The sequence below is a fragment of the Leptonotus elevatus genome, chromosome 6, assembly GCF_054856555.1.
Source record: "Leptonotus elevatus isolate MCC_2025b chromosome 6, RoL_Lele_1.0, whole genome shotgun sequence".
NCBI classification, from domain to species: Eukaryota; Metazoa; Chordata; class Actinopteri; order Syngnathiformes; family Syngnathidae; genus Leptonotus; species Leptonotus elevatus.
The window spans coordinates 10986198-11012656 of NC_141244.1; the positions used below are offsets into that span (position 1 = coordinate 10986198).

At 36.7% G+C, this 26459-nt stretch overlaps 1 protein-coding gene across 7 annotated transcripts; it reads right to left on the reverse strand.

Annotated features, from left to right (window-relative positions):
- Positions 1–1619: 1619 nt before the first annotated feature.
- enpp2 (ectonucleotide pyrophosphatase/phosphodiesterase 2) lies at positions 1620–26301 on the reverse strand. 7 transcript variants are annotated; one of them, XM_086079270.1, is made up of 25 exons: positions 25936–26141; positions 25623–25731; positions 21629–21784; positions 20695–20820; positions 20261–20321; positions 20005–20102; positions 19782–19861; positions 19544–19663; positions 19313–19368; positions 19184–19249; positions 18139–18211; positions 17944–18052; positions 17285–17410; positions 14372–14403; positions 14077–14204; positions 12499–12571; positions 12337–12424; positions 12075–12244; positions 9266–9401; positions 8889–9028; positions 7333–7468; positions 6959–7036; positions 3507–3639; positions 2655–2808; positions 1620–2223 (listed from the first exon to the last, which is right to left on the reverse strand). In XM_086079270.1, exons 1-25 carry the CDS (start codon positions 25948–25950, stop codon positions 2053–2055), a joined length of 2634 nt encoding a protein of 877 aa, XP_085935396.1. In that variant the 5' UTR covers positions 25951–26141; the 3' UTR covers positions 1620–2052. The 7 variants fall into 7 exon arrangements, with proteins under 7 accessions (XP_085935396.1, XP_085935395.1, XP_085935397.1 ...); XM_086079269.1 differs by having other exon boundaries at positions 12499–12574; XM_086079271.1 differs by having other exon boundaries at positions 12499–12574; positions 21629–21750; positions 25619–25731.
- Between the last annotated feature and the right edge of the window lie 158 nt (positions 26302–26459).

The window sequence follows — 26459 nt, forward strand, 5'->3', positions numbered from 1 at the left end:
TGCATGGCTGACAGAAAGTCCTTCTGTGACGGGGTTTCCCCCAGTGCTTTATAAGTCTGGTGGCCCGACAGCTTTTTGAGTTTTTCAAATACATAATTCAAATAATAAAATGACTACATATGTACACTCAGTTTTGCCCATGGAGACTTTATTTATGCTAGTTAAAGGTAAAACCGACACCAAAATTCAGAAACATGTTGAATGTGAAAGCAGCAGTTGACAACAGAAACATTTTGAGAGCTAACCAGAACTCATTTTCAGCCCTGAATTTGTATGGCTCAGACCAGCCCACTTTCTTTCACGTTTTAACTCATTCACTGCCATTGACGGCCATTGACGGCTATAGACGGCTATTTCTATCAGTTTAACATTTTTTTCCACTTTTGTTAACAAGAGTATGAAAAAAATAGATTGTACATTTAGACCAGATATTAAATTTGTGATTAATCATGAGTTAACTATTGAAGTCATGCGATTAATTACAAATGAAAATGTTAATCGCCTGACGCCCTAATTTTAATAATCTTTTCTTTTTTTGAAAAAAGATTATTTAAAAAAAGAAAAGATTATTAAAAATGTGTTTTTTGAAAAAAATGTGTTTTTTGAAAAAAATATTATTTTAAAAAAGAAAAGAAAATGATAAATTAGGTGGTCAGGCGATTACATTTTTTAATTGTAATGAATCACATGACAAATTGATTTGATCTGATCTAAAGGTACAATAAAAAAAATGTTTTCTAGGTTTTCATACTCTTGTTAACAAAAGTAGGAAAAAATTGTAACTAACAGAAATAGAATAAAATGAATTTTTGACGTCTAAAGCCGTCAATGGCAGTGAATGAGTTCATGAGGGTGTCTCATTTTACACGTACTAGTGTTTGTCTCATAGCCAAGCATCTTTAGAATAACTAAATCTTCTGCAAGATCAGATCTGGTCTCGGTGATCTTCTCAGTAGGGATTCTTAGCAGTGATGTGTTGACATCGTCCAGTCAGGATTCTGATGCTACTTATTTCTTTAGCCTTGGCAAGCAGGAGGTAGCTGAGGATTTCGTTATCTTTTCCCTCAGGTCAATCGCTCTTACGACTAACATTTGGATCACTCATAAAAAGTATAGGCTTATAGCATGAAGGGTCTTGCCTGGATTTTACCGTTCCCCTTGGGATATTTGAACCCCAGTCCTGTGTCCAAGTTGGTGGTCATACCCAGAATTTCAAGATTTTACTCGTGGGGTGCGAAACGATTCAAGGGTGGTTCAAGATGAAAATGGGACAGTTCAATTCGGTTCGGTTCGACTCAGTGGGATGATTCGATTCGATAAGGTACGGCTCGGTTTAAGAGGGAAAAATGCAATTAAATTTTTGTTGCCATTTGTCAATTTGTAAATACATTTGAATGAACTTGTACTACTGTAAATGTGCCATTTCCTGCTCAGATATATATCTCAAATAAATGACAATTCAATACGTATCTCGATATATTTCAAAGTTATACAATGTTAAAGCTTACCTTCAATGAAGTGTTCAGAACCAACACGGATGTATGGACTATGTATGTGGCCAGAGTGAAAAGAGCTGAGCTCCGTCTCTTCCTGGACAAATATTCTGTCTTCTCACGCTGATTCCAACACTGCACAGTAATTCATCATTCTTTAATTCATTTTTCTATTCTCCAACACTCAATAAGCATTAAAACAAAACAATGCTATCCTCAAGCATGGCATGTCCAGATGTGCGTGTTGTTATGAGAACGCTATCAATATAATAATACATGTATTCATACAATAAAATGTCAAATAGGTATTTTGATGTTCACAGGTTTCTTTGAATTTGATCAAGTACAATCAAAATGTACATATATAAAAAAAATTAAACAGACACTAAAGAAGTTTTTTTCTTCCCTACTATCTGACTTTTACAAACTTAGTAGCTTAGTGGTGTTGAAGAGATGTCAATCAAAGCTAGTGTGCAGTTCCATGAGATATCCCGTCATCGCTACATCCAAGTCAGTGTGATCGAAATGTTCAAGCCCAGCAAAAACATCAGCGTAAAACTTAGATTTCACTCTCATAAGTCTGCATGAAAGTTTTCAACGAGAGGATTTCAGCGTAACTCCGTGTGGTTCTACGGTACAAGTCCAGACCTGTCAGGATTTCGACATCTCTGACCCGGGCTGTGTGGATCTTCATCAGGTCCTCCACCCAGTTCGACTCGTCATCTGAGCTCTGCAAAGGATCGTTGACGAGCATTAGTGATGGCTTTCCCTTATTTTTCTGTCACTAATTTAACATCTACAACTAATTCCCAATAAAAAAAAATTTTTAGCCTGGTATACACATAAAGATAATCGGGCTGATGGAGAGTTGGGGCTGACATGTAGCCTTTTTTTTTCTTTTTCTTTTTGTCAATAGGGACGATGCTTAGGACAACACAGACACAGGACTGTTGAGCAACAAAAATTGTACATCAAGCAAGAATGGTAAAGAATTCCCAAAGAATTATGATAAGCGTGGTTCCAGATGTGCTCCTTTTCAAAAGTGATATCTTGGGATAACCTTTGTTATGAATTGGTTCAATATAAATCAATTGACTTGACATTTCCATACTTACTACACTATATTAGATTTAGTAGTAGTAGACTGTCAGTATTCCTTACATTGCAAGTCTCGTCATTGTTTGGTCTGTGTGGCAAGATGAAGGCAGCCGAGCTGAGGGGGCCACCACATGAATCTGCAGCCTGTCTGAAGTCTAAGCAGCTGGTTAGAACCACAAAAAAGTGAGTTGGGATGGGTATGGTACCACGAGCATACCTGCGGTTAAGAACAAATTGTCAGATTAGTAATGTGGAATGAAACTGAACAATATGACTAGTATTCGGCTACTATTCAAAGCACGATGACTTAAGCGACCTATTACACGCATTGCTCTTCCTACAAATAATATTCAATTTGCACTATTTAAATTGAATTTTTAGGACAAGTGGCACTGTTTGATCAAACGTGGAGAGCATCTCAGACCTTCGACCCGTACATGCCCCCCTCCCCCCCTCCCCAGGAGGATCTGAGGCACTCTCTCGAGGCAAAGCAAAAATCAGCCAAGCGATTTCCATATTTCGAATAACTCATAAGTTGGGGCACTTGTAAGTTGAGGTGCCACCGTACAATGATCCAAAATCCAAATAGTCTTAAGTCTCATATAATCTACATTGCAACAATTCTTACTAGCATGTTAGCGTTTGTCAAATTCTGATTATAATAGTTCTAAAGTTCACGATTCACATACAATTTTGTTCCTATAGTTTGAAATAGTAGCCAACTACAGTGAATAATTCCCTCCTAAATCTTTGGATTGATCAATAATATAATCAGTGTTTCATAGTTAACATTGTCAGTGATTTAATAATGCGTAATCATTTGTAACATTGACTATTGGTTGCCTCAGGTTTCATTGACAAAAGGGAACAGGTACAAAACTATATACATACATATATAATAAATGTACATCTTACTCTTTAATCTTTTCAGTAGAGTCCTTCACACCGTCAAAGTCATGATCAAATATCGGTCCAGTGAGGACATTCAACCCATTTCTTTCAATGGAATATTTCTTTAAAAGGACTTTCTGAAAATAAGACCATATTTCTGAGGGGGGAGAAAAGAGTGTGGAAAGGAAGTACATATGAATGGTGTAAGAATGAAGGAATTAAAAGAGACAAAATAAGGAACCAGCAAATAGCTTCAGAATGAATGAAAATCATAACAAGTACAGTCACATACACAAAGTATTTGAAAGTGAAAGCAGTTCATTTATTTTTGATGTAGTCTGAAAACATTTTTGTTTGATGAAAAGATGATCAAATATACCAGTGGCTCAATTGATTTTCCAGGTATTTGAAACATTTTAAAACAGGGGTGGCCAAGTTCGGTCCTCGAGAGCCCCTATCCAGCCTGTTTTCCATGTCTCCGTCCTTCAGCGCAGCTGAATCTAATGATCAGCTCATCAGCAAGCTTTGCAGAAGCCTGATAATGATCCTGATCATGAATCAGGTGTTAGTGGAGAGAAACACGGATAGGGGCTCTTGAGGACTGAACTTGGCCACCTTTGTCTTAGAAGATAGCAGTACAAACTACAAAGTATAATTAAAAAAAAATTAAAATTAAAATTAAAATTAAAATTAAAATTAAAATTAAAATTAAAATTAAAATTAAAAACATTAGATTTTTTTAAATTAAAATTAAAATTAAAATTAAATAAATAAATAATAATAATAATAATAATAAATACATAAGTATTCGACCCATTACAACTCGGATAGAATTCTGGATTCCACAGATTGGCTGGTGTCAATATTGTACTAAACTGTGTCTGATCCATTAATTATCAGGACTCCTTATCTCAACAATCATGCTTTACGCAACTCTATACCCCCATGGGCAAGACTTAAGACCTGTCAAAATATGTCAAGGACAAAATGATTGACCTGCACAAGGCTGGAATGGGTTACAAACCCATCTGTGAAAGGCTTACTGAGAATGTGACAACTGCTAGTGCCATTATTTGACAGTCCAAGACACACAATGGCCATCAATTGGTCTTGGTCTGGAGCTCTATAAAAGGCCTTGCCTCATGAAGTGAGGATGATCATGAGAGAGTGATTCAATAAAACGCATAAAGGTCGTCGAGTGGCCAAGTCAATCTGCACACCTCAGAACAATAGGGGGGAAAACGGCAGGGTCCTGAAGCGGCGAGTTTTCAAGCAGTAGAACAATTTGGAGAGCTTCTGTAAAGAGGAGTGAGCTAAAATCTCGACTGAGCATGCTTGCCAACAATTTTGATTGGCTGTTACATCTGTGATGTTGCAACACTGTGCAATAGCGACTCCAATTTTGAGCAAAAGCAGTGTGCACCCAGCACAGGGCATTCCAAATGGTTGGCAGTTGTCCGTGTAATTATTCTGATTGATTGCCCACCTTTTCACAGCTTCCAATTGCGCAGTTGCGTTTTTTTCTTTTCTTTTCATATTGGTTACACCTTTCATGAGCATAAATGCATTCTTCACAGGCAAAACCCAAATCTGAAACACAGTGTAGTGCGGTATTTGATGTTGGAAGGTAATAAGCAGAGGTGGGTAGAGTAGCCAAAAATGTTACTCAAGTAAGAGTAGCGTTACTTCAAAATAATATTACTTAAGTAAAAGTAAAAAGTAGTCGTAAAAAAAAATCACTCGAGTACAGGTAAAAAAAAGTATTTACTTAAAAGAATACTAATAAACATGAAGTCTGATTTATTTTTAATAACAATGTCATCCAATAGAAAAAAAATGAAATTATGTGCAAATGCTGGCATCTTCAAATCATAAAATAAAAAAAATAAAAAATTTGAGCTCGTGTTCTAATTTCTGCCACGGTGCTAAAGCAGGCATGCATGATGAGCAGTGTCCTCTTTTTTTCTTTTTTGCTTGTTTCAGAGCTTAACGACCCACTTATAAGTAAATTGTTTGATTGACGCTAATATGCGAAGATGACGCTCCCTCCAAAAGCGAACGGTGGCGTGCGGGGGAAGGGGGGGGTGGTTACGGGGTCTATAAAAGACTCGGTTCCCATCATCACATTGAACAGCCATTCAAAAGACTCCATTTGTTCGTGAACGTCACATCACTCCAATGCTCCGGTCAGTCAAGCCTACGTGAAGATACGGTAAATCGAATGTATGAATGGGGCGGCGGGTAACGACTCTAAGTAGCCAAATATAGTGGAGTAAGAGTAGCGTTACTTCTTCACACATCTACTCAAGTAAAAGTAAAAAGTATTGTGTGGTAAAACTACTCTTTCGTATGTAAATATAAATCGGATATGTATGCGTCTGCACTGTGAACGCTCATCCGCACGCATCCGATTTATACGTCATGAAAAGCCTGATATGCTCTCTGCGCGGGCGGGAGAGAGTGCTTGGGAGGGAGACTACTGACACGTCTGTGACTATACAAAGCTGTTTTGAGTAACAGTGTTTGCTTTTTATTTGTCTTTAATTTAATCACACTTGAAACATGAAAAATAAAGTTGACATTTGCGGCGACAGTAGAAATTCAGCCCTGCAGACGATTCATCGCGCACGTCAATGACGCGATGTCATCTTCAATGAAATGAGGAGATCGAGGCGTCTCCCCTCATTTCCCAAAAATATTTCTACCTCTTCCAACATCGCTACTCTGGCATTATGAGATGGGAAAAAATTAATCCGACGGGTTTCTGCTCTGATTGTAAACACTGACGCTTGAGGAAGCCGAGGACAGCAACCAAACGTGAGCGAGCGTGAAAACAGTCCACCAATCGGAAGCGGACGTTCGCGTAACTTAATTTGCATATGGCACTGATAAAGGACGCTTGCCTCAGCAGCTTGGTTGGAGGGAAAACGTTGCGTCAAGTCGGGGCCATATTTACTCCCGTAAACTCTGCAACGTGACGTTGTTTGTTTTGAGTGCATGCGAGTCACATCACGGGCGCGTTGCGTTCACATGGAAGTCGCATTTGTTTTTGGAATGTGAACAGTTCGTAAAAAGACCGGATGTAACAAAAAATCTGAATTGGGCATCACGCCCTGCAGTGGGAACGTAGCCTTAGAAGTAATTTTTTTTCAAAAAGTTACTCAAGTAAATGTAACAGAGTACATGTAACTCGTTACTACCCACCTCTGGTAATAAGATACAACTAGGCAAAAAAACTCGTCAGTCACATGTTCCAATATTTTTAAAAACATGGACAGGTTTACACAAAAAAAAATTATCTTCTTGCACACAATCTTCTTGTTTTCAGATGTAAACACCAGAAAAGTTTAAATGTGGTATATTATGTCATATTCATCAACTGATATTTAAAAAAAAAAACGTTTTTCAGACTATAGCAAAAATGCACACAAACATTTTTTTGAGAGTGGTGTGTAAAAGTTGAATGAGACTCTTACTTTTGAATGCAGGATACATTGGAACAGTGTTGGTTATGAAAACAGTTTCGTATTTTTTGTCGATGCCTGTAGATAAATCTGTCAAAATAGAAAATATATTTGAACAAATAACAATCATTTTAACACGACTATCAATGTACAGTCACATGAGCTATTGCAAATATTCTGTCTATAAAAGACAATTGTCATTTGATTGATTGATAACCACAAAATTTCTCACGTTTTTAGTGTATTTGTCAGGTGTTTCATTCTGATAAAGTTTTAACTCTGCATTTGCTCATACTTGAGCAGTTTAGCTGGCAACAAATGTAGCCTTCAGAATTAAAATGTATTGTAATCATTTTTATTTCAGTCTCTTGAGCATTTTCACTCACGTGGTGGGTATAGGAAGGCAAAGGTGATATGTTTTTCTGCCTTGTAGTTGGTACAGGACTGGGTAAAGGCTGATGGAACTCTGGCATCTGGCCGAACACAGTTTATCAGGATTTCAGGCAAAGCAGACACTTCTACCTGAAAGAGTACCATGTTTTAAATATTGCATATTGTGTTTTATTATCATTGGATTATTATAACTATTCTTGCAGCTTTTTTTGACATTCACGTATGTGTGTACTGTAGTCTTAATGTCGTCAACGAAAACTAAACAAAAATAATTTCGTCAACACACATTTTTCACCGGACTGAAACGAAACTAGACTAGACTAGACTAAAACCATCATTAATAAACAATAACTGAGACTAAATCAGTATGCATTTTCGTCGACTAATGACGAAAATGTACTTCACTTAATAAAAACTGGACTAAAATCTATGGACATTTTAGTTCATGAACAAAAATGAGACGAAAATAATAAGATTTTGTCAAATCTTGTCTCTGCTCATCTGTCACTGTCACACTGTCATGTGACACAGTGACACACCCCCTTTCAAATCTGCAGATAGCAAGTGCAACATGCACAGCACAAACACATGGGACAGACAGAAGCTGCATTCACGCTGAAAGGTTAAAAAAATATATTATATTTATAACGCAACATTAATTCAATGGCTATAACGTTCCAACAATAATGTTAATCCAACTGCTAACTAATGCTGGCTAATTTACTATCTTGTAGCATGGAGCCATATTAGCCACTTGTTGACATACTCTAATTGTGTGTCAAGTTGTTTTTCATCAAAAAGATGAGAGAAAATTTATGTGAAATAGTTTTAGATCCGAAATGTTCAACATTATCTGCTGACCCAAAAAATATACATGGTTAAAATGATTGTCTTAACTAAAATGCTGACAGTTTTTGTTGACTAAAACTAGACAAATAAAATTATGATTTCTTGGACTATAATAAAGACTAAAATGCTCGATTTATTGTCGACTAAAAATTTACTAAATAAAACGGGATGAGGTTGAGTAACAATGTTAAAAACTAACAAGCGTGATTGAAACTGGACTAAGACTGAGACTAAATTTAAAAAGGCCTGATAAAATTAACACTATTCTACTGTATAATATGCATAGTGTAGAATAGTATTTTAAACAATAACAGGTAAACAATTAGCCTAAATCCACTGATCTGTATATATTACTGGATAGCCAATAGGCCAAGACTTTTGAAGCCGCGAGGCCGCCATATTACTCCTCCCAAGAAACGTTTCTCGGCATACGATCCCACTATCTAAATTGGAGAAAATTTCAGACTGTACTTAGTAGAAACAGCATGATTTATGATGTCTTTAATTTGTTAAACATAAACAAGATGACTTCAGACATTTTACAACTTGCTTTAAATACATGTATAAATGATATGCTTAATGATGTTGACAAGAGGAAACATGTAACATGGGCTATCAGCTATCCAGTAATATATACAGATCAGTGCCTAGATCCCACTCACTGTATAGATGGGAGGGGATAGCATGTACAACACAGTACCTGTCGGCTAACGCTGTATGATGTCCAGAGAGGCATTGCAAGATCCTCGTTGTAGCCACAGACATAGTCTGCGTGGTGCAGAATGGAATACTTTGTGTCGTACCGTACTGCAGGTCGACCATATGGCATATTCCTACTGTCTAAAAAATAAGAGTATAGGATTGCAGCAATAGAAAGGTCACTGTGGTGAATATTAGAATACTTGTACTGCAGATGGAACAAAACTTTGAACTGTCTAAAAAAAAAAAATACAATACAAGAATTGATATACTTATGCTACCTATATTGTACCAATCAGAAGTCGGAGACACGGTTTCATGCCACTATATGAGAAAGTGTGTGATTGTGTGCAATTTGCAGCATCAATTCGCACTGACCGTCAATAGCTTGCCTCAGTCGCTGGTTTAGCTCCTCCACTTGGTTATGTAAGAAGCAGAGCCATAGTGACTCCAGATTATAACCTCGTGCAAGGGTCACTTTCAAACCTCTTTGGTCACGTCTTTTTACTCGAAACTGCACAAAGAATGGAGGGGGGGGGGGGGAGTAACAACATATTAATTGTAAACGCTACATGTATTTTCTTTTGTTTATATGTCTTGATTTAAAAAAAAAAAAGACTACAGTGGAAATCAGGCGCTCTCTGTCTGTCTCTTCTTCACTCGACTCAGGTTGGCTTCCTATAGTTAGCTACTATACAGTAGTAGCAGACATGAAAAGACCCTGTATAAAAAGAATGCATACCTGATGGAGAAGTCACCAATCAGCTAGTACAATATGAAGACACCTCAAGCGCAACACAAAACACATGCAAAACATGGTCCAAGATTAGGTTTGGCTGATGTTTTTTCCTACTTGTAATTTGTAACTTGTAAAACAAAACTTTACATTAACACCTATGTATTTGTTTTTAATTGTCATGCAGCCCCACTGCAGAAGCGGAAGCTCCCCAGCTAGAATAACGCTGGCAGCGAGGAGGAAGAGCCAGCAAAACTAAGCACCAGCCAAGATGAGCCCGTAAGTCCAGGGTAGGTAAGTAGAATTCAGTGAACGTGAATACAGTTATATAAACAGCAGGGCTTGACCTGCTTTTTGAAAAACGATACAGAATTTAAGGGATACAGTACATTGAAAAGCAACTATAACTGTTTTCGGAAATGCAACTGAAACTACCATTTTCATATCGCATTCAATTTTGGAAAATATAAAAATAAATAAATAAAAATAGATACTAACAAGCTGGTCTCTGTTTGTTTGTAATTGTTTTTGATTCATGATCAATTAAATATGATGAATATAAATGTTGTAGGGAATGTTAAGCTATTTTAGATTGACACTAATAAGGGTAAAATTAAACATCTTCATTAAAGTGCTGTGAACCAAAGTGGGCTGATCAGAGTCATAAAACTCCAGGGCTGAAAATGAGTCCCACTCCGGCCCTGAACCAGATGGTCTGGAACCAAAGCCAAAGAACTGAGTGGTGAAAATACACTAAGCTGCACAGTGGCACAAGGAAAGGTTGAAATGGTGAGGGAATAATACTTTCCATGGAAATGAAGAAACCAAGTTCTCTGACATTTAAATTTAAAAAAAAATGGCTGAATAAATTCGATAAGATTAAACTTAGATGAAAACGAAAACGAAGTTGAGAATTGAAAAAAGTTGAAGAAAATGAATGGTGGTGTGTTGACGAAGAAATTAATGTTGAAATGAGCGACAACATTATCAGACAGGAGCAAAAAGGCTTCGATCAACATAATGTTGATGGCGTGTGTGATTCACTTTTACAATATCTAACCGTATGGAAATAGGTAACACCCTCTAAACAGGAACACAACCAAATTTTAGAGGAGAAAGGGCAAATCCAATTGACTTCTTGATGCATCGACCAAGAGGTCGGGCATTGATGAAAAATTGCGAAGTCATACGTGCAAGGTCGACCTGTCAATGAGAGTCTCCTGAATGCAGAAAAGGAGGAGGAATGGTCCAAAGAGAGTTAAGTGGTTAAAATTGAACAAAAAAACATTATGAGCTCAAAATACAATTTAAAAAGTGTGATGAGCAAGACAGTCTCGACTTGACCATCAAAAATACATAACGTAGATGTATAATGTGAAAAAGGGCATTTCAGTTTGAATGTTAATTGACTACAGCATTCCGAAAAGCCTTAGACTATCACCCTGCTTTGGGCCCTCATAGAAAACCCCCAGAAAGTTAGAGTTGGCACACGGAGGGGTCTGGCACAAGGACAGTGAGCAACTGAGCTTGGGGATTCCACAAGGGTGTGTGCTCAGCCCTCTCAAGTTACACCGGCTTCATCCATGTCTGCATCTCCTATCAAGATGCCACCAAAATGATCAAGTTTGCTGATGACATGACATGGCATGACATCATTGGCTTGATCACCGGTGGTAGTGCTCGGGCTTGTTTTTAGCCCTGCCCAAAAATGTGAACAACTGAAATAGTGGAAAATAGTTTAACACTACAACTCATAATTCATTTCATTTATTATTAAGAGTACAAATCATCAAGTGCAGCATCTATAGAGATCAACATTCACTTCTACTTGCAGCAATTCATTAACCTCCACTCCCACTCGAAGATTGCTGTTTCTGGTATTGTTAGCAAGTAGTTGTTCACACATAGTACATTCACTACGCTTTATGTGGATAAAAAAAGATCTAAGGTACCACACACAATTCTGAGCTTCATCAAAAAGCAAGTTTTCTTTTGTCAGATTATATATTGTGTGATAGCCATAAAAAATCTATAAGGTCAAGTCAAAGAAAAATAGTCATAGTATTAAATTTTTTCCCTGGATTAAGGTTTGCACTTTTGTATGTGGCTGCAGAAATTCATCGTTCAAATAAAAGGTAAATTATTTGTAAGATTTTGAACCTTTAAAATGAGACAGAGGAGGACCAAACCAGAGACACAATAAGACTTATAAGAGACTGAGCAAGGATGAACTTATTTTTGTTTCAGAAATGAAAAAAAATAATAAAATAAACACAAATGATTAGTAATATAGTAAAATGCTGTATATCCATGGCATACTGTAAGTAAATACATTCATATGTGTTAAGTGCAGAACGTTCAAATTGCTTCCTGAATGCAATTCTCAGCTATTAACTGTAAAGAAAGAAAAAAATCTGGGCTACGATATGCAACAATGTCATTATGTCATACCTTGTAATTGCAGTTGCAGCCAAGGTCGTTGGGACCTGTATGAACTTGAGCTGAAATGGTTGGCTTTGAAACTTCTTCTGGCATTGTGGGTTTGTAGAAAGGGTTTCTCAGGAGGTGGTTCTGACTGCCGTGCGTACCATTGTTGGGTGCCGGGGTTAGACCTAGAAGATCTGAGAATAAAAAAATAAAAATAAAATAAAATAAAGTCAGCTATACAGACAAACAGACATACTCGAAACAGTCTTACAGTGATGTGTCTTACCACACATAACATTATAAAGCTCAATGTTTTCAAAGACTGGAACTTTAGTCTTGAATTTAAAGGAAGGCCCATATCCCAAGAAAATGGTCTGAAATGAGAGTTAAAACATGCTTATTAGTCTGAGCTATTACTGTAAATCACTGACAAGTAGAATATTGTTACCTGCATACTGTTGATTTTATTGTCATAACCATGGTCACCAAAGAAACCACAATGCCTCTTCACTTCAGGTGCTCTTCTGAAATAAGAAAATAAAGTTAGATTGTGTAGGATTCACTCTTTGTTAGACGATGGAACATTATAAATAAACTATATGAATGGCAGCACCCACATATCATTCAAAAACTAAACATTTGACGCACAAAGAAAAACACTCAGGTTATCACAAATGACTATCGCCTCTCTCGCTCAACACTGCTCCCACCTTGTGTGCACATGACAGACAGCAGCTCATCTTAGATCCAGCCACATGCTGGGTAACCTTTGTTTATTTTGAACCACAACTATTCTGCAAGTGATGTCATTTACAAGAGGAGTTTGGAAGACATCTGGCTATAATTTTGCTATGGAGGAAATCATGTGCATCAATGTTGCAGTACAAGGGACATGCAGTCAAGGGAGGCAGAGACTCGCCAGCATAAAGAAAGGTGAAAAACAAAACATATGCTATGACATTAGGGATGGGCAAGTAGTAGGCTACTGATACCAACCAGTCTTATTTTTAAGGTATGGATACGTGCCAGTGTTTACATTTAGAAATGATCACACAGCAACATTCTTCGAAAATCAGAACGTCTCATTGCTGCTAAGCTATTTTTAGAACAGGCCTGCGGGCTACTCATGTGGATGTTGGGGGTTACTTGGCGCCACTTTTGGTGAACCCTGACCTAGACTAGCTTGTGCTGGCTGCGGCAGTCACAATAATGTCTGTGCAAAGGTCATACTGTATATTACCTCATTCACTGCCATAAATTCATTAAAAAAAAAAAATAAAATAAAAAGATTATTAAAAATTAAGGGTGGCAGGCGATTTAAAATTGTAATCGTAATTATTCGCATGACTTCACTAGTTAACTCATGATTAATCACAAATTTTATATCTGTTCTAAATGTACAATAAAAACAATTCTAGGTTTTTATACTCTTGTTAACAAAAGTGGAAAAAATGTTAAACTAATAGAAATAGTTCAAATTAATTTTTGACGTTTATAGTCGTTAATGGCAGTGAATTAATATATATCATTTAAAAAAAGATTATAAAAAATTTGGGGTGTCAGGTGATTAAAATTTCAATCGTAATTAATTGCGTGACTTCACTAGTTAACTCACGATTAATCACAAATTTTATATCTGTTCTAAATGAACAAAAAAAAAAATCTAGGTTTTCATACTCTTGTTAACAAAAGTGGGAAAAAATGTTAAATAGAAATAGTTCAAATGAAAATTTGACGTTTATAGCCGTCAATGGCAGTGAATGAGTGTTAAAGAATAGCTGGACTTTCTTAACTGGTAATCATCTCTATTTAAACGGACTTGTGAAGCTCATTGAAGGAAATGAAGACATTTACAGTGAAGTAAGATTTCTTCTCCAAGGAAAGGAAAGACAATGAAACATTTTCCACCCAAAATGACATCATAGTATTAAAAATAAAATAAAGTAAAAATCAAATTAAAAACTAGATTGTGAATTTAAGAATTGCAAGAAAGTGTAATATAAATACAGTAGATGTTAAATATCACCTGGAAATGTGCCATTTCCTGTCCACCAGTAGATGTACATCTTCAATGCGTCGGTTATTGGCGTAGTGTAGTCTCTTTGGCAGATTTTGCTTTAAATAAGGTCTAAAATGCTGGTCTGGTTTCCTACACTAGAGAAAGTGTTTACAAGCAGAGGACCATTTACAAAACTATCATCAACTTGTCAATCTTAGCATTTGTAAGTTAAATAAACAATGTATTGAAAATACAATTCACAATTCTTAAAATGTATACATAATTTCTCATGCTTGGCACTAAAACAAAGTGACATACTCACAGTTAGGTTAGCAACAATTGCTCTGGGGTTATCTGAAAAACGACGTAAAATCAGTCAAGTCAAATCAAGTTCAGTACATTAGCTTTCATAAAGGAGCAAAGGCACTCTCGTCTTTACTGGCTCGTGAAAAGGAGTTGCGCTAACCGTCTTGTTAGCATTGCACTCTCAACTGAGGTTGTCTTGCTATGTTAGAATCCCAACGGTTTGCATATTAGCATTGTATCAATTATCATTCTGCATAGAACGTGACCACCAGAAGAAAACGATCAATATGCGTAAGCGATTTATCAAGTGCTATATGTTAGCGTACCAACTGTGACCATGATGTAACCATTTGATTTGAGCTAGTCTCTTTTGAAATATTACTTGACCACAAAGGGCACAATGTAAAATGATCACTCTCCCTCAGCACTTTTTTCTATTCACGTTTCTATCTAGCTGTTTGTTAGTATAATATTAGCCTGTTAGCAGCTGAGCTTTTTTTTTTTTTTTTTTTTTCAAAAATAGTGCTTGAGCGAAAGGCAAATCCGGTACTAAATCTACCTTTATTTTCTGTACTCAGGATGCTATCTTCCACTTTACTATCTATTGATCCAACAAAAACTGAAATTGGTGCGATTTGTTTTTCTCATAAACAGAATAACTGCAATGTACGAAAATTGGTACGAAAGATGTTGCCTCTGTACCTTATGTTGTTTTTTATTGGAACGATCTCATCAATAACCTTGACTGGACCAAAATCTGGAATTTACTTTCTAAATACTTAATCAATAACAAAGTGAAAGAAGTGTCTTTTAAAATAATTCATAGATATTATCTATGAAGAAAAATATCAACACTGACTGCTCTTTTTGTGAGGATTCTCCGAAAGAAATGTTTAATTTGTTTTGGAATTGCCCGTTTTCTAAAAAGTTTTGGAAATATATTTATAATTCTGTTTTCATTATTATAGAACTGCAGCTTTCTCTCCGTTTTGAAAATATACTGTTTGGCTTTAATAATTATCCACCTAGAAGTAAAAAGGCATTTTGTCTCATCAATCTTGTTCTAATATTGGCCAGATGGCATTTACACAAATGTCGATATGTTAAACACAGACCAAATTTTTTCATTTGAAAATTACGTCAAACAATATATTAAGTCTATTGAACACTCCACAAAAAAAACATTCTGTAGGCTTGCTGTTTGTGCAATGCCTCAGCTTTATGCTTGCGGCCTTCATAGAGGCAATGGAGTAAAGGTGGGTGGCTGAAAATACCTACTGCACTGGCTATGCTCACAGAAAACATTTGACTTGAAGAGCAGAGCAGTAATTAAGTAAACAAAACAAACAAAAACTTCAGCTGGAGGTACTTGCAGTATCTGTGGCATAAGTGAATGTCTTATGTCAAAAGAGGCTCAATATTTATGCAGTGAGCTTTTTGCCAAATAAACATGAAAAGGAGAAACTGAGTAATACTGCATGGGAATAGTAATTCAAATCTATTTGGGAGGCACAAACCGTTGGGTTTCAGTTGCAGTACCACTCATTTCCACATGGTGCCCTCAGTGCTCACCCACCCACCCACAGACTGCAGCCCCTGCTACTGCAGCAACCCTCCGCCTCAAATCAAATCATTTCATGCAACAGTGTCAGTGTAATTTTTGGGTTGTTTCCATATTAATAAATAAGTATGTATGTGTGACTATAACTGCTCGGTGGTCATCAATACAAATGGAGATGAAAAAGTGAATTCAAACTTTAATTAGTGTCATTCATAAACGTCTTTAATTGATAAGTTGTGCAATTGGTCTTAACTCTTAACTCGTTCACTGCCATTGACGGTTATAGACGTCAAATATTCATTTTAACAATTTTTATTAGTTTAACTTTTTTTCCCCACTTTTGTTAACAAGAGTATGAAAACCTAGAATTTTTTTTATTGTACATTTAGAACAGATATAAAATTTGTGATTAATCGTGAGTTATTTCATGAAGTCATGCAATTAATTACGATTAAAAATTGTAATCGCTTGATGCTCCTCATTTTTAATAATCTTTTCTTTTATTAAATCGCGTTAGGCGATTAATTTTTTTTAATTGTAATTAATCGCATGACTTCAATAGTTACCTCACGATTAATCATCAATTTTATATCTGTTCTAAATGTACAGTAAAAATTTTTTATAGGTTTTCATACTCTTGTTAACAAAAATGGAAGAATTTTTTTTTTAACTAATAGAACTAGTTTAAATGATTTTTTTACGTCAATAGCCGTTAATGGCAGTGAATTAATTAAAATAAGAAAATAAAAAAGTTTTGTTCTTCGTTTGGGATTTCATATAAAACATTAGTTATGGCAAAGTTGTTACCAGTAATTTTTACATATTATTTACTCTAATATCTTGTTGAGATAAAGTTAGATTTTAATTTTTTGGGGGGTATTGTTTACTTCCAATGAGATTATTTCTCAAATACAATAAACTACTTAATCATGATTGGAAGCCTTCAATTTCTTCCGTCCAGTTGGCCATTTTGTCAATATGCGTGCGATGAGAGCAAATCCTGAAACCTGGATGCCTCCTACTGTTATTTGCTTTTGTCACTTCCGTTTCCCTGTGCCTCATGCACTGATTTGCTAACTAACGAACAAACGATTAATTGTCATCATCGATCAAACATGTTGAATTGAACGAGACCTGCCCACAACGGCTCAATTGAGAAGACGGCAAAATACCGTAACACCTGAATTTCCCGTATGTATTATCTTATTTTGACTTATCATTTTAAAATCCAGTACTTTGCTTTCTTTTATCTTTTCGTGGAAAAAGGATATTGACGGGAGTATTCTTGACAAAGTTTCACAAAAAATGCGTGCAGTTTCCAGCTTTGTCGGACAAAAACAAAAGTCTGAATCTTTCCTTGTCTCTTACATTTTGGGTTGTTGACGACTCTAGCACGTATTCTGCCCAAGGATCCAGGAATAAGAATGATATCATCAACATTTGTCAGGTAATTAGTGAGAAACTCCGTTTGATCACAATGGGCTTCTTCCATACCTGAGAACAGAAAAGATACAAAACAGAATTTAAAAACCCCTTCAGAAGAAATTCTACATAAATTTAATTGGGGTATTGTATTGCTGATAACCTTGAATAACCACTTATGTAATAGTAGGAAAAAAATGTGCTTCCATTAAAAAATTTGCTCTCAAAAACGTATAAATATGTTCTATTTTAAATATTACCAGTGTCCCAAAAACATATTTATGCTGCTTTGATGCAGCGTCTGAACTGAAGTGGTTGAAGCAATGGTAGTTATTACAAAAACGGCCAGTAGGTGGCAGCAGAGTACAAGAGATCAACCAGGGCCATGTTGCAAAAAGCTGTTTTCCCCACAGTTTTAAACAGATTTGTAAATAATGAGGAAACTTAACTATATTCTAATGTTAATTCTTGCAAAAAACAATATTCTGTGGGCCTTGCAAAATAAGTCAAAAACCATCAAAACTGCCAGGAGCGAAGGGGGTTGCTTCAGTGAAAATGGCTGGGAGTGAATAATTGTTTCTACTTGTGGTGTAGTGTGTTAATACCGTGATCCCCAACTATGATGATGTTGACACATCGGTGCAATTTCATCTGCTTAAGTCCGTTCATGAGTTGACCTACGATCCTATCAATCAACCTAAGAGGATTATTCAACTGGAACACAGAAAAGGAGCCATGATATCAAACCATTTTATTTTGTTTGAAAATCTGTGTTGCCAAAAAAAAACAAGAAAACTTACTTCGATGCTCATGGGTCCCATTTTATGTCCATATATGTCTGGCTGCTCAAAGTGCATAGCATAAACGTAGGGCCTAAAAAAAGGATGAAACATTATTAATATTATGTCAATACTTAAAAGGAAAGGTTAAAGTGCCCTTAAATGAGAAGTTGGCTTTAGTAAATCAGGAAAATTTAAATGTGGCCTACTGATCTGTTAAATGTGAATGATAATTATTTCAAAATACTTTCACCTTAACTGCACTTTTCTACCTTCAAGGTACTCATATGTGTTTCTACACCTTACTACATCCATTCTGCCACAGGATTAATTAAATATATATATTTTCATAATGATGACACAGCTTCACATTTAAGTACTAATAACTTTACATGGCACATGTTAGCTGACAGATTTGGGTTGTGTCTGTATGTACGTACATGTGTGAGTGTGTTAGCGCAACATGGTGAACTCACTGCCCAGTTTTGTTTTGTTTTTTTCATATCATGCTCACTCTTCTCCAAGTGACTGCTCCTACCTTGTCAATGCGGCACCAATCAGTATTGAAAGATAGAATGACAACACTTAGGTGGAAAACTTTCATTTTTGTGATTGGGCTCGTATTTCAATGTTTTTTCAGAATCAGCCATGACATTAAAAAAAAATGGGTTTGGATTTAATTGGCCTATTGGAGGAACTTCAGAAATGATTGCTTCTGTCTTTGTACACATTAAACCAGGGGTGTCAAACACTTGGTTCACGCTCAGGAGGAAAAATCATGGTATATAACTAAAAAAAAATTGCCGTCAGTTATACACAAATGTTTGCTATTTGCAGGCCAGCCCTACATAGCGTGGCTCAAATGAATGATTTATTGGTCCGACATATTTTTTGTTACTTTACAAAATCACCTCGCGTGCTGGATTAAACTCCTTTGCGGGCATGATCTGGCCCACGGGCCGCATGTTTGACACCCCTGCATCAAACACTATTAAAAATTCAGTCGTGGAAAACAAGGAAAAGACAGAGAAAGAAACACGGTTACGTTATGTACAAAATTATTCACCTCTCTACTTCGGGAAGGTGTAGCCACTGCAGCATGGCTAATATCCGCCGTTCCAGTGGGATAGTGCTAAAAATGAAAAATCTAATTAGGAATATAAGCACTCTCACTTTTGTTTTGTCAACAACTTACACAGGCCAGAAGAAGGAGGACGCCTTAACTCCTTGTTTGAAAGCTGTGATCCAGATCTAAGAGACAAACGGGATCATTTGGGGATCTAATCAGTAAGTGCTGATGAACGTAGTGTAGACAGATAATATTAAAGGAAGTAATATAAACAGATACATGAGCAGCTGTAGACATAGAATCGCAAATTCTGCTTCACGCTAGATTACAACTGGAATATGTCAGAACAATACTAACTGGTTGTCCACCCCACCAGCGGTGATTAAGTTTCTCTCGGCTTCGCAGGGTGAATGTGGCATCAAAGACAGGGTCATACATGGAGTTACCAACGATACCATGAGACTCTGGATAGAGACCCTAAAAGTCAGAAAGATTGTTTAGGGCAAACATTTGTGATTTAGTTCAATCCTGCATGTCCCAGAGTTGGAGCAACCAGAGATTGCATCAAACCTGATTTTAAATAAATGGCACATACCGTAGCCAATGAGTAGAGGTTGGGGAAGGTTTTGGAAGGGTACACAGGTCGCATAAATGGTGCGTGGGTTCCACATGTTCCTGGGAAAGGAAGCGCAAAAAAATGTCAATAAAAATAAATCAATTATCATCAAGCTTTTACCATAATTACGATCAAAATATAATTTTGGACCAAAGTGATCCTAAAAATGAAAACTAATCCCATAAACCCACCCATGCCTTACTCAGCTTCTCAATGTTAGGTATGACAGTCTTCCCTCTCTTCATGTAAGAAGCTCGGAAACCATCCACTGAAAGAATTATGAGTGGTGAGCGCACAAATCTATGAGCACAGTAAAAACGTTCATTAGATGTCATATGGCTCAAAAGTTAAAGCAAAGCTATATGTTGTTACTAATCAAAGTAAACACATTATAAGCATAAATGATATACTGCAACTGAATGAGACTTTTGTTTTGTCGGGAGCTTATAAAAACATACCCTGCAGGGCATTCAGCGCTCTTCATATCTTCACACTCATCTTGGAGCCATGAACTGTCTCCTGATAAACAAAGGACAAACGGAAATAATTATATCTTATGCGTTATCATATTGACCAACACACTCCAATTCAGAACTAAGCGGCACTAAGTCCAATTTTAATATAATTGGTGAATCAATTCTAAAAGGCCAAGGTGCATCAGTGTCCAATCGCACCATTCGGCGTTGTTTGAGCCAAAGTGGACTTCATGAGAGACGACCAAGGAGGAGACCACTGTTGAAAGCAAATCATAAAAATAAAAACAACTACGGGTGCCAGCTCAATAAAGAGTAATAATTCATATTTGAAAAGCTTTTCCAAAGGATCCAAATACTGAAGCCCTGTTGGATATGATTAAATCCGTCAACATGTTTCTTATGTTCCCATTCTTTACCTTTGCAGCGTGTCCTGTAGTTGGTGCAGCAGTCTCCCCGGGCTAGACAGTCATTTGAGCAGTGGCACGAATGGTTTTCATTCCGAATCTCCCCACAGCGATCTTTACTGCACTCGTAGCCACCATCTGCTTGTTGGGAAAGAGTTACTGCTCAGCAAAAGGCTAATACTGCCCGGATACATGCAAATCAAGTGCCAGATAGGAAATAGGACTAAGCCATTTGATACGATCTATTCTGATGTAGTGCACCCGTTTAGCACAGCATTGCAATTGTTTTCCATTTTCATTCAAAAAACAAGCTGGAAGTAGTTTAAAATAAGCTGAATGAGCGTGACGTTGACTCCCTGATTCACGTTACATGGATATACAGTGCAGCGATGACATTGGACTGTTACTCGGAAATGATGTCCCAAGTGTGTGTGAATGATATTGAGATGAGGGAAGATGAAAATTAGGATCGCTGGCACTTGCTAAACTTTGGGTTCGTAGTCACGACGACTCGGGAGCACTTGCTAGCTTCAGAGAGCTCAGCCAGAAAGAATGTGTTTGAAAATGCATGACAGACAGCAGTAATGCCAGTAACAAAACTTTGCAACTAGTCACTCCCATGTCCAAATAACTCTACAGGTATATTGGAATCATAAAGTCATAGGATATTGTTTCTTAATCCTGTTTGGACATGGATTGCTCCAGTCAGGTCATATTGGAACCAAAACAGCTGAAAGGATGAGATTACAGGAATGTATACAATGCGCAGTGTTAGTGTTAGTGCCTAAAGTTAAGTATGTGTCAAGAGCAAGAAAAAACTGTCAATGTGAATGAAATCAATTTAGAATTGACAACTAGCACGCTAATGAAAAGGGTCGAATGTCATGTCAAAATTCAGTCTACTACTCATGCATTAGGCTAGGAAATGATAAGAATCATTCATTACCTGTCCTGAGGCAGAGACGGTCAAAGTCAGAGCAACAGCTATTGTAGGTCTTACATAGATTGTCACAGCGACAGTTTGGTGGTTCCATCTCAACCAGCTCATAACACCTGTTTCTGCAGGAACTAGATGTTGGCACATAATGAGATGTAGAATGCACTGGAAAAAAACAACAACAACAACAACAAAACAAAAAGGTAAAGGTTTAGAAAAGTGTCTGATAAGAAAATGACTCCTGGGCCAAGAAATATGTCAAACTCAGCAATGACTGACTGATTTCATTTAAATACAACAGTTCTTACATCATGGTGTCTAAAGATGAAGAAACTTTAAAACCAGTAAATATGGGATGTAGGACTGGTTGATAAGAAAAGCTGGTTTCTGAGGTGACTACACGTATACACTGTCTCTTAGTACATTCACTCTGAAATACATTCTCCACCCGTTGTTGTCATGTGATATCAACTATGAACCCGCATTTTATTGGCCATTAGGAGCACATTAACCAATAAGGACTGAAGTCAAATGTATTATTAACACTGGCAACCGCATTGCCAATAAATATCAATGAAAATATGAATAACCACAGACACAGTATATCAAACTCTCCTGTTGGACAGAAAAACTGCTCTGGTATCAAAAGTTCCTCCGTTCTACATGACCAAACAAGACCCACAAGAAATAGTCTGTACAGTAGCGTCATTAGGCCAATTTTAAGGGGGGCCTAAGCCCCCCCACACCTAATTAATTTGGTGTTTAAAAAAAGATACATAACAAAAAGGAAATCCTGGCATAGATTGTCAGTCATGAAGCTAAGATCACAGGTCGCTAGCGTCCCCAGAAGCTACATTTCCCCATGGCGATTCTTATGCATCTCTTCCATTTGACTCCATAATACAGTACGAACCTATCGTCCTGCACATAACTGGATACAATGGCAGGGGAGGGGGCACGGTTGTGTACATCTCCTCAATCACCATGGCCATACTTTCACAAATTCAAGTTACTTATCAAGTCCTCACAGTCTCAAATCGCTTATACAGTACATTCCCGTGTTTATTATGGAACCCCAAGGAGTACTGCACATACTCAGATTACAAGACACACATTCAGGTATGTCCCGAAGTTAACACAACACTCGCAGGCCAAGATAGTTGGCACAAATCAGTCAGTAAACGTCAAGAGCTAACAGAAAAGCACTAAATAGCAACATGTTTGGGCAGCACTAGAATAAAACTGTGCATGTGTGTTAAGGGAAAAAATCTAAGTAGGAAAAATGAGAAGGCAGCGTAAATTAAAAAGTGTCATGTTGGGTTATGTTGTTTATATTATTTGCGCACGTTATTTTCTCTACACAATGGGGTAGATGCCACGGACTTCCAACTTCCGTGTTTCACACATCAGCGTCCTGTCCGGTCACTGATGGCCATGTTCCAACACTCGCACCCCCACCCCTGCACCCCCTCAACCGCCCATCGGCAAGAGCGCGCAGGGCGTCTCAACTCTCTGAAATGCTTTGGACAACTGAGACAGACACACTACACACTCGCACCAGTCTTCAGGAACGCGCAACCGAGGGGCACAAAGGCGGACCACACATCGCAAACAGGAAACGGAAACAAAGCTAATGTGTGAAAACCAGGAAGTCGGAAGTCCCGCCTCCTCCGTGGCATATACCCCATTCAGAATGCGAAAACCAAAATGTCAAAATTAGCTATTGTCTGTAAATCCAAGGATGTCCTAAATTACAAATCATCAACACACGATATTGCTCACTGTTACTTCTACAGCTTTGGCAGTGATGGAATTTGTAGAAAATAGAGCTACATCAATAGATTAAAAACAAAACAATAACATGCTGTGAATGTAATTATTGACTTATTGCAAAGCATTTGATACCACGCATTACTCAAGCAGAAATATGAACAATGTGGCAGGAGAGGCGTTGCACTTAAATGGTTAAACATGATCTTTTATTTAAATATTAATAGGTTTGAATACAGGACTGAAATCACACATGAGAAGAGTAACCTATGGTATTCCACAGGGTTCAGTATTGGCACATAAGTTATTTATAATTTATTTAAATTATATTTATTTAAACATACAGTATTGGAAATCTGTAATGTTCGCTGATGATACAAATGTATTGTGCTCAGGAGTTAACTTGATGAAACAACTACTAAAAATGGTAGAAATGGAAGTGGTCGCATTAAAAACAGTTTGATTGTAATAAGTTATCATTAAATGAAAATAAACACAATTGATGGTGTTTTTGTTTGGTGGTATGCATCTCAGCTGTGACATAAAAGAGTGAAATGAGGGGCTGTTATTTCCATAAAAGAATAGGAAGAAACCAAAAAAGTGATCAGAATAATGAATAAGGTTGGCAACAGAAAATCAACTAATTAATTATTTATATGATCTGCTATTTTAAAATTCATGGATATTGTGCATTTCAAGACATTGGGAAAAATAATGCTTTTTCATGTAATGAAAATAGCCTTCCTGTTTGTATACAGAATTTCTTTAAATTAATAGAAAGAAATTATCATTTAGAAAGTTTTTTTTATTTTTTGGAACATGTAATTGTAAAGTGAGGACCAAGATAAAATACAGATGTGTTTCAGTTTTAGGTGTAAAATTGTGATAAAATGTATTTTTCCATTTTACTTCTTCCTACTCCTTTTCATGCGTGTTAATGATATATGTATTGTTTTCTTATTTTGCCTTCAGTCATTATTTGTTTGTTTTGATTTTCTTTAGTTGAACTGTTTTTGTTGTTTTGTGTTCGAAATAAAGATTTCAATCAATCAATCATACCTTGGTGATTCTCATGTAAAAATGTGAAACATATTTAAAAACTGGAAAATTATCATGTGAAAACATGATAGCCATATACATAAAAATGTCAAATATGCCATACGGTTAAAGTATAAGGTTTTCTTACTTAAGTATATTTTTGTTAAGAAGGGCGTAAACATAAGATGAAGCTTCACCCTACATCTCTTTGGTTAACTTTTGCTTTGTTGTTGTTTTTTATGACTAATTGATTGAAAATTAATCGAAGAAAAACTTACCTACCTACAAAACCAAATTAGCTGTTGTGGTCTACTGAAATAGTTGATATCAGATAACTTTTAAAAAATCGCCTACAATGCTAAATTTTGTACAAAATGATGACCACATTTGCAACTATAATACATGTATTTAGTACACGCCGTTGAGCTACAGTATATTAATAATATAATTAGTGCCGTCAGTGCATAGCGCAAAGACAGTATTGCAGGGTTAGCAAGAAGCATGATTATCAAAATATCACGTTTTCATTTATCCCTAATATTATTTATTTCAAAATTGTTTATCTAGGTTAAAAAAATAAAATAATTTTAACCCAACTGAAGTAGCTTTAATAAAGTTGAGTTACTTTCCAATAGCTTACTCAACAATTTATGTACATATCTGTTACACATATGAGCTAGCTGGCATCAGTTACATACACTTACCACGAACACACACACAGTTTATATTTGACATAGTTATATACATATATTTGTTAATTCCGTCCAAAAACATTGAAAAGCAATTTATTAGTCTTTGTTAGCTGTTTGTAAAAATGTTGTGCCCCTGTGCTATAGCATAGTACGTTTGCTCACATCCTATGCATCACCTGGGGGAGTACATTAAACCTCAGTGAATTGACATTTGTACACCGTGTTGGTATTACTGATTGAAACCAACTTTAATGTAGTCAAAATCAAATCATGAAGGAAATTGGTGGCAGGCTATTATTGTCATGATTTTATTCACTGTGACAAAAAGCTACAAACTCGTTCTACCTTCTTTTCGAGTAGGGGCTACTGTAAATGTTGGTGTGGTGGGTGACAAATTTGTGTTCTACTCAATGTTTTTCAATCCCTGTGAGAGGACCTAATTTGTATTTATGTACGCGGATTTACAGTACAATGAAAGTGCTGTTCTAAGAGGACATACTCACGGTCTGCTCTTCCCGTGCCCGTGGCGTCTGCCCCTGAGCGTTTAAGTCGGTCGTACACAAAACCCCAACACACACTGGTGACGCACAGAAGCCACAAAATCCACACAAACTGAAAAATAGCGACATAGCAATTCAATTGCCCACATTTTATTTTTTCCTTCAAATTTTCAGGTTAAACGGCGAACATGAAACAACTACACGTGTATTCTTTACTAACAGATGACTGACTCGCAAAGAAGCAGTAAAAGCATTTAAAGTAAAAACCTAAGTGTCATATTCGTTCTGCGAGTACGTAAAGTTTTATCACTCTTACCGTCAGCCGAAACATTGTTTCGCGTTCGGACTCAAAATAGCCCCGTTACTGTAAGACGGTTTGCCAACGAATGTATATCTGAAGATGAGATTCAGATACTTCCAAGGAGAATCATAGTACATTAGTCCGGTTTGATTTTTGGATGGAAGCAGTTCTTTTTTTTTTTACATACAGGGACGGCAAGTCTTGGTTTCAAAGGAAATAGATTCATAAAGAGGCGGAGCTTTTATACAGCTTCATCTCCTTACCTTACCCCCCTGCCTTCGGTTTCTTAGTTACCATCTCTCGTGTTCTTTTTCCCGCAACCAATTTAATGCTGGCTTGGCGTTGGTTGAGCCACCGCAGACGACATTGCGATGATGACACATACGTACATCTTGTATGCTGGTCCACTAACGAGTTGGGAGACCAGAATGATGGGAATGATAGACAAGACATGTTTATAGAGGTCACAACCTTCTTGAAAGTGAGCGAGCGCTACACTGATCGATGAGAAGACTTTGTTAAAATTACCTTGAATTTTC